Genomic DNA, 9,747 nt, shown 5'->3' on the forward strand with positions numbered 1-9,747 from the left:
TGTGGGCACGCCTTGTGGGCGTGCCTTAGATGTGCACACACACCCAGTGCCAAAAAAATAATTTCTTTAAAAAAACAAGATGGCGATGCTTGCTCAGTGCCAGAGAAAAAAAATTCCTCCCCAAATTTTTTTTAAAAAGATGGCGGTGTCCACGGACTGCCATTGACCGAACCAGTTCTGTGATGCAATCGTGACATCACCAGTGGATTGATACTGGTTCGGGCAAATTATTTGTTTAGCAGAGTGATGGTATTCAAGTATAGTGTAAGTTCAAAAATGAAAGGTAATTTCAATATGTAGCTCAGCATTAAGCAAACTGGCACATTTGATACTGAGAACATCAAAGATAATTAAACTTTACAGGCTTTCAAAAGGCCATTCATTGGATACATGAATCTAATGAAAAAAATCTACCATTTAAATTTTTAACAAGATATAACTTTATTGGTTTGGCTTACTGAGATGTGTGAGGCTTCCTTGGAAGTATAAATAAGAAATTGGAATAAGTGTACCTACTGAAATGTTCTTAGCTGAGTGCATTAATATTTATCCATTCTCAGTACTGTCAGTTGTACTGCTGCATATTCTTACAAAGAGTTCTCCATTAGAGTTTTAATATTCTGTATTTTCTGCAGGAGATTCCACTTTCTGAAATTCTTCAGGTGACTCAACCACGGGATTTCTCAAATATGGTGCAAGGCAGCAATCCTCACTGTTTTGAAATAATAACTGACACAATGATATACTTTGTTGGAGAGAACAATGGCAGTAGTCACCATAGCCCTGTTTTGGCTGCTACTGGAGTTGGATTGGATGTAGCCCACAGCTGGGAGAAAGCTATTCGTCAGGCTTTAATGCCAGTCACACCTGAGACTAGCACTTGCATTACTACAGGACAAGGAAAAGATCACAGTAAGGACTGAAAAAGGCTTCATGATGATTTTCTGCTAAATGACAAAGTACTCTCTTTAATATTGTGGATCTCTTTCCTAGTATGCAAAACTTAATTAATGCCATTGTTTTATATGTAGTAGTTTTGGGTTACATTAAAAGTACCAACCAATTTAAAAAGTACATTTTTAAGGCATTGAGTAAGAATCAGTACTTTCAGAAGTGTTTAGTTGCTCTCTTGTACAATATGGAACACTTTACCATTACTGTCATTTTAACTTTATCTTGAAAAGATGCTGCATGGCATTGCTTTCTTCAGTTTCAATTTATCTCACCAAAAGCTATAAAGGCCTTGGCTCATATTTCATGATTTAAATTAAATTGGCAATTATTACCATAAGGCATCAGATGATTTAATTATTATCCTACCAATAGTGTCCTAGTAATGACTTGGTAATTTTACATGTAATTACAGTCTTCATTCAAACATGAAACTTTATGGAACGCCATATGTGTAATGCCATTTTTAAATAGTGGATTATATGTTTTTGCATTGCAGAAGAATTATGTGTCAGCATTTCTGTTTCAAATTGCCAGATCCAAGAAAATGTGGTAAGTCAACAAAATAAAAACAAAATATATTCTTTTAACCATTCAGCATTAATTGCCCCTTGATATTTTATATTGGAATCAAGGATGTTGGAAATTTAAAGGAGAAAATTGTTCATTTTTAAAAAATAGCCGAACCTCCTGTTTATTAAAACAAAGATGGTTATGCATTTTAATAACAAAAACATATGAGAAATTTTGTAAATGGTACATTTCCTGAAGTGCAATTTATTCATTTATTTGTTTGTTTGTTTGTTCGTTCGTTCATTCATTCATTCATTCATTCATTCATTCCTTGCATTTATATACCACTCACTCCAAACGGACTCTGAGCGGCTAATAACAGGTATAAATACAATATAAGTAAAAAACCAATAACAACATCACTAAAATCACATGTATCATAAAACCATACTTGCAACAATCAATCCTAATTCCAGGCCTACAGGAAAAGCCAGGTTTTAACAGCTTTCCAGAAAACCAGTAGGGAGGAGATAATGTGAATCTCTGGGGGCAGTTGATTCAATAGGGTCAGAGCAGCCACAGAGAAGGCTGTTCCCGAGGTCCCATCAACCTACATTGTTTGGTGGATGGGACCTGGAGCAGGCCGACTCTGTGGGCCCTTACTGGCTGTAATGAGGTATGAGGGAAAAGACGGTCCCGTAAACAGTTTGGCCCTGAGCCATTTAAAGGTGATAACCAACACCAATTTGAATGAATTGGATTAAATATACAAGTATTCAAACTTCAGATATCAAAAGCGATATGTTCTGTCATACTTTGAACAGGTCTTTTACATAATTCATCTTTAGAATCTGTGTCAGAGCTCTTCTCTCTTTTAACTGTGATGTGTAGTTGACATTCAAAATTCTGCTATGGCTTCATTTTATCGTGAGTGAACCTAATATTTGCTTTCTTTTGTCTATATGCTTTTTATAGGATATAAGTTCAGTGTATCAGATCTTTGCTGATGAGGTACTTGGTTCTGGTCAATTTGGAATTGTGTATGGAGGTAAGCTTGACTAAATTTTACATCATATGGAAATATTTTGTCTGTAGGGTTGATATATATTAATGAAAATATATGGTTATAGAAATAATGTACTAATGGTGCAAGATTAATGGTATGTACAGCAAAGATAGAAGTTCAGTTCCAACTGTCTAAAAGTGATGGGAAAATGCTGGAGAACGTATGCCAGTGACTATACGTTAACTTTTTTCCAGTCTGGAACTTAAAAACCATTAAGATCATATTTCCCAAAATTGGAAAGTGTAATTTTAACACTTATGAGGGCCACAGGTTGAAGAGGGCTATTTCACAAACTATTTGTGCATGATATTAAACAGTTTCTTTAACAGGATATCTTTTCATGGTTTCCTTTTAGCAGATTCATTACAACTCATTTCTGCTGCCATAAGAGGTTGTTTTCATAAATTTAGTAAACTGATTCTTTGACAGTTCTGCTAATCACTAAGGTGATACTTTTGTTCATAGAAATTCATATCTGATGATTTTTATTTTCCATATAATTAGCATTCTTTTATAATTGCCTTTTACTGTAATGAAAAAGTATTTATCATCTACATTAAAAAATTTAAGGCAGCTACTGTTTCTGCTGTCAATTATCTTTCACAGCTTGTATACCCTAGCTTGTTATAGATGCAGTGGTACTGAATAAGGAACTCCAGATGAGGCATAGGGGCTCTAAAATAGTAGCAGTACAAGTCACTTGATATAACTTTCTTTATTCTATGCGCCTATTGTGAATATTTTGTATACTCAAATAGAATAATTAGATGTTATAAATGTTATAACATGCATTTCTTTGTTCATAGATCCCAATATCCTGTAGAATTGTATATAAAGTAGTTATTGAAAACTTAGATCAATACATTTGAAAATGAATAAAGTGCCTTTGCATTTAACAGCTAACATACATTTGTTTAATGGGATATATACCTACGGTATATTTATAAAATAATATACCAGTATATCTTCTAACTGTGTACAATTTGACTTCTAATGGACTAATAGAAACATTTTAAATATCTCCTTTTCAACTTGAATGTCTATGGAGATTCTCAGTCATTGAGGTCATGGTTGTCCCAAAGGTGCTTTTTTTTCCAAGAGACAACTGGACTTTCTGATTTTTCTTGAAAACGTTGAAGAAGAGCTGAAGAAGCTTCTTGGATAAGAAGCGAAATGTCTTCAAAGAAAAACCAGAATGTCCAGTTGCCTCTTGAGGGGAAAAAAAAGCCCTTTAGGGATCTCAACTTGAATATGTAAGAATTTGTGATGTAAATAGCAGCCTTAAGGAGAAAGTTCAGGAACAGTTTTTGCATTACAGTATATGGAAACTCTATAGGCCACTCTGGCATGTCTAGCCTTGTTGTTGTATCTTCTGCCCTTGAATTCCTGGGATAGTACTGCTGATATTTGGAATCAAAAGAATAATTTTTAGTTTAATGATTTACACGTCTTTCATTCTTTTTTAGTACACTTTTATCAGAGATGTGTTTTGGTTTTGGAGGTTTAACAACTGTATTTAATGACAATTTAACCCTATGTAATGAATGGAATTGTGGGTGCTTCAACACTCGAGGTTTTAAAGAAGAGTTTGAGCAACCATAGGGTTGAAATGGTATAGGGTTTCCTGCTTGGGCCAGAGGATTGGATTAGATTCTCCAAAGTCTCTTCCAACATTGTTATTCTGTTAAATCCATTAAATACATGTTATCATCTATTATTATTATTATTATTATTATTATTATTATTATTATTATTAATTAGATTTGTATGCCGCCCCTTTCTGTAGACTCGGGGCGGCTCACAACACAATAAAAACAGTTCATGACAAATCTAATAATTTACAATTTAAAATATTTAAAAACCCCTACAAGCATACCATACATAAATTGTATAGGCCCAGGGGAGATACTGCCTCTTTGTGCAAGGCTACCTAAGAGACTCCCCCTTTATTGTTATATTTGTGCAGGTAAACATAGAAAGACTGGAAGAGATGTGGCAATTAAAGTCATTGATAAAATGAGATTCCCTACAAAACAAGAAAGCCAGCTCCGCAATGAAGTGGCTATTTTGCAGGTACAAAAATGATGTAAAAATTAATTACAGTGTGTTTTTTTTAAAATTAGAAATTGTGAATGTATAACAAACATCCATGTTGAGGTGCAATTTCGTGATGGCTTTCGTAGTGTATTTCTTTATTCCTGGTAGATTACCTTTTGACCTGCTAAATAAAGGAACCATTGTCATAAGTATTACAAAGGATTGCCTGAGTGCTTTTGAAATATAAAGCATAGAATGGTTTTCTTTTGTCGGAATACTATCTGTAATGAATCCTTCCTGAGTTAATTCATTTAATATTTTGTCTGAATCATTAACTGTCTCTTTCCTTAGAATTTGCATCACCCTGGGATTGTAAACCTGGAATGTATGTTTGAAACTCCTGAAAGGGTTTTTGTTGTGATGGAAAAACTTCATGGCGATATGTTAGAAATGATTCTTTCCAGTGAGAAAGGTCGGCTTCCAGAAAGAATCACCAAGTTCATGGTAACTCAGGTGAGTCTTTTATTTTCTTCTCTAGTGAGAGAGCCTTCCCTATTATGACCTGTCTTTGAGGAAAGTCCAAGAATTGATGGGTATACAGGAAGTCCTCGACTTACAAACAGTTCATTTAGTAACTATTCAGATTTGCAATGGCACTGTAGCATCCCCCTGGTCACATGATCGATATTCAGATGCTTGGGAACTGACTTGAATTATGACCCCCCTAATGTGCAAGGGTCATGATTACCTTTTGCAACCTTCTGACAAGCAAAGTCAATGGGGAAGCCAGATTTACTTAACAACTGTTTGAATGAGAACTATAGTGATTCACTTAACAACTGCAGCAAAAAAGGTTGTAAAATAGGGAAAAATTCACTTAACAACTGTCTCACTTAGAAACAAAAATTTTGGGCTCAATTATGTTTGTAAGTTGAGGACTACCTCTATATTCTCTATGAGTGGCCTTAAAGATATGATTACTCCTGACTTTAAAAAAAATGATATCAGATTTTAGTTTACAATCATACCATTGCTATTTTCAATGCTTTGTGTTGCTTACATAATTATTTCATTTGCTTTAGGGTAAAATGTTTATCTTTTAAAATTGAATCAAAAAAGCTTTCAAAAAGATGTATGCAATGATTCTAGTATATAAGAGGAAAACATTACCTAAATTATACTAAGGATACTTAGCTAACTATCCTTGATTTAAAAAGCACATATTTACTTTATACAGCAGTTGCTGAATATTAAGTGCACATAGGGTGTGTCAAATATGTGTGAAACAAAGAAGAATTACAGTTTGTGGCAGGTAATTCTAATTGGGGATTAGTATCCTAATATTGTATTCATTGTGTCCTTCATGCCACTATGAAGAAGTTATTCATCTACATTTGGAAGTAGCTGAATGTAACTAGTTGAATATAATGATGCTAGGAAGCTGGATTAAAGCGCATCCCCTCAATTCTTTTGTTTTTTTTTAATTGAAGGGTAGAATTCCGGAGGTATTCCAACAAGAGTACATTTGCTATTGGCCAAATATTGAATTGAAGCATAATCTCCTGGGCTTGTAATGTCTGTTGGGTCTTGGAACAGAACTGATTTTGAAAATACTTTCCCCTCTTTTTTAAAGATCCTTGTTGCTTTGAGGAACTTACACTTCAAGAATATAGTGCACTGTGATTTAAAGCCGGAAAATGTACTATTAGCATCAGCAGAACCATTTCCTCAGGTGGGTAAGGAAATAAGCATTCTTTTACTGTTTGTTGTGGAAGAGGAAATATAGAATAAGATTTAACCTCTCTTCTTCAGTTTTCTATTTTTTAAATGATTGACAAAATTATTATTTGCAGCTAGAATATTTTCCCCCTCTAATTTAGCTATGTTTGATTTGGGGAAAAAATTACATTATAGTACTGAAAATATATTTCTCCTAGGCCTAGACTGATGTGCTCATCCTCCAATAGAATTGGAAAAAAATGACACACTTTAATAAAGCATAAGTAATGCAAAGAAAGTTTGATTTGCTAATTATATTGACCACATCTCATCTTCTTAAACACTCTATGCACCCTGTCTGATTTTTAAAAACCAGCCATGATAGTTTGTTTTTAAGCTAACTGCATAGTAACTTAAGTAAAGAGTATTTGTTTTACAGGTAAAGCTGTGTGATTTTGGTTTTGCACGCATTATTGGGGAAAAATCTTTTAGGAGATCTGTAGTAGGAACTCCAGCCTATCTTGCCCCAGAAGTACTTAGGAGTAAAGGCTACAATAGATCGCTGGATATGTGGTCTGTGGGTGTCATCATCTATGTGAGTTTAAGTGGCACATTTCCATTTAATGAAGATGAAGACATAAATGATCAGATCCAAAATGCAGCATTTATGTATCCACCAAACCCTTGGAAGGAAATATCTGATGAAGGTAAATATTATTAGAAACCTTATATTTCATGTTTTCTGCATATTAGTAAAATCTAAAGTGTTTAATTGGAATGTAGCAATGACATGACAGTTGGTGAGTGAGTGACTGCTATTCAGGAAGCATTCGGAATCATTTTCCTATGATTGAGCAAAAGGAAAAGAAAATGTTTACTCTAAAATAGTAATGAGTTAAATCCTGATGTCTACTCTGGTTGATAGGATTTTTATTGAACTTCTTAAAACTTCTCAAGTTTTGCTATTATGAGGTAGCATATTCTGGACTTTTCCAGCTATAGAAAGGGAAGGAGATTTAATTACTGAAGAAGCTCCATACTGTAGTCTGCTCCCTGTGAAAAAAAAGCTTCTTAATTGCATTGTTTATGTAGACTTAGTATATCTATTTTCAAGGCTACCCTTCAAGAGCATTCAGAAGCTTCAAATGCTGCAGGGTGAGGCAGTGAGGGCTTTGGGGCTTCTAGAATGGCCCATGTTTCACTCCTGTACCACAAGCTACACTGGCTACTGGTTTGCTTTGGGGTGTAATTCAAGGTGTTGGTTATGGGTTCAGGTTAATTGAGGAACCATCTCACCCCAATGGGGCAGACTCGTCCCATAAGTGTGGTCAAAGGGGGTATGCTGTCGGGCAAATTCCAGCCGGCAAGATCCAGGATCTTCTCTGCCATGGCGCTGCCATTGAAAGATCTTGCTTCTCCTAAAGTTTCATAAGTCCCCCAAAATCTGACTCTGCCAGTTGGCCTGAGTTCCCAACGAGGGAATAACATGCGGGAGGAGGTTGATTCCACTTCCTCCTTGTAATCCTTCTTCCTCTCATCCCACCTTTTAATTATAATTTTATATTCTTTGTGTGTTTGTGTCTGTGTGTAGGGTTTTACTGTTTTTAATGCTGTAAGGTGCCCAGATTTGCCATATGGTGAGATGAGTGGCAAATTTAATAAATAAGCCTGAAAAACTAATTCTGAATATATGTTTCCCCAAAAGCTTTTTTTGTTTGTATACATATAACGGACTATATTTCTCTGCTTTGAGCATGCTATACTGTTATTAGGTACATTTAATTCTGAAGCTGTGTATGAATTGGCTTCTTGGTTCTTATTTTTTAGTCTAACCGCATACTTTTTACAAAGACTTTAATGATGGATAGAAACTTGAAGGGGGTGTTGAAACCCCTAAAGCTTGTATGGAATGCCTGCATTGAAAATTAGGAAATAGACAAAGCATCACATAAGTAATTAGAGGATTTCTACTTTAAGAAACAGTCTAACTTGCTTTCAAATTAAAGAATGTTGGTGTTTATTTGGAGGTAGATGACCTTCTCTAAAGGTCTTTTAAATTTTTTTTTGTTTTTTAATCACTAATTTTTAAAAACTCTTCCTCCAGAATAAATGTATCTATATGAGATGGGTGTGATAGATAGAATGATGGAAAGGGATTAAATATTTACCCTGATAGCTTTTTTATTTGCTTCCTCAGCTACTGATTTAATAAATAATTTGCTTCAAGTGAAGATGAGAAAACGTTACAGTGTTGACAAATCACTTAGTCATCCTTGGTTACAGGTAGAGTAACATACTATACTAATATGAATCATGTCTCACAAGTCTGCAATGAACTGAAGCTTTGAAAATATTTAAGAGTCTTACTTAATTAAAACTTTCTATCATCTTTCCTGTCCCATTTTTTGTAGATATTGTTCTGTCTTTTTAACAAGTGTGAAATTATCAGTAATACTCATGTAATTACTGTATGTGTTACTATTGGCTTAGACACTCTTTTATATTTATTATTTATGTCCTCCTCATTCTAAAAGAACACGGAGCAGGACGTATAGTAACTTTGGGTTTACAAAAAGTCTTGTTAGTTGCAAAGTTGTGTCTGACCCATCGCAGTCTCATATAAAATGTTCCTCCAGGCATTCCTGTTCTCTACCATCCTGTGATGTCCATTTAGGTTCACACCTACTGATTCAGTGATTCCATTTAGCCACTCATCTAGACCAGTGATGGTGAACCTTTTCTTCCTCGGATGCCGAAAGAGTGTACATGTGCGCTATCAGGCATGCGCGAATGCCCACACTCATAATTCAGTGCCTGGGGAGGATGAAAACAGCTTCTTACATCCCCCGGAGGCCCTCTGGAGGCCTGTTTCCCAACTTCTGGTGGGCCCAGTGGGTCGCATTTCGACCTCCCCAGGCACCAACGGCTTTCCTGGAGCCGGGGCAGGGTAAAAATGCCCTCTCCCATCCCCCAGAAAGCTCTCAGGAAGCCAAAAATACCCTCCCAGAGCCTCTGTGCAGCCAAAAATCAGCTGGCTGGCACCCCCACACAGGTTGGAGCTGAGCTAGGGCAATGGCTCGCTTGCCAGCAGATATGGCTTTGTGTGCCACTTGTGGCACCTGTGCCATAGGTTCGCCATCACTGATCTAGACATTCCAGAGACACAAAAATTCTGGGGAAGGACAAAAAAGAGTGCCACTTAATTATTCAGATTTAATGGGTCAACTTAATGGAGCACCTAGATCAGTGATGGCAAATCTTTTTGTTGCGTGCCAAAAATGGTAGCGTGTGCACGCTATCGTGCACTTGCGTGCCATTAGCCATAATACAACACCCCGCTCACATGCGCATGCAACCCCCTGCCATTTCACTGCTCACATGCCTCCATTTAGAACTTGCTAAAGTTCTAAATTGCTAAAATTCTAAAAATTTTTTTGCCAGGTATCCAATCTTGCTTCTGG

The 9,747-nt window shown here is 35.8% G+C and overlaps 1 protein-coding gene across 3 annotated transcripts in view; it reads left to right on the top strand.

Annotated features, from left to right (window-relative positions):
- Positions 1-9,747, top strand: part of PRKD3 (protein kinase D3) — a 42,880-nt gene that overhangs the window by 29,355 nt on the left and 3,778 nt on the right. For all 3 annotated transcript variants that reach the window (XM_070734092.1, XM_070734094.1, XM_070734093.1), the window contains exons 12-19: positions 636-912; positions 1,451-1,503; positions 2,440-2,512; positions 4,497-4,603; positions 4,919-5,080; positions 6,201-6,299; positions 6,726-6,993; positions 8,484-8,569. In XM_070734092.1, coding sequence (XP_070590193.1) covers positions 636-912; positions 1,451-1,503; positions 2,440-2,512; positions 4,497-4,603; positions 4,919-5,080; positions 6,201-6,299; positions 6,726-6,993; positions 8,484-8,569 — 1,125 coding nt within the window. The remainder of the gene's footprint in view (positions 1-635; positions 913-1,450; positions 1,504-2,439; positions 2,513-4,496; positions 4,604-4,918; positions 5,081-6,200; positions 6,300-6,725; positions 6,994-8,483; positions 8,570-9,747) is intronic.

Source organism: Erythrolamprus reginae, chromosome 1 (assembly GCF_031021105.1).
Source record: "Erythrolamprus reginae isolate rEryReg1 chromosome 1, rEryReg1.hap1, whole genome shotgun sequence".
NCBI classification, from domain to species: Eukaryota; Metazoa; Chordata; class Lepidosauria; order Squamata; family Dipsadidae; genus Erythrolamprus; species Erythrolamprus reginae.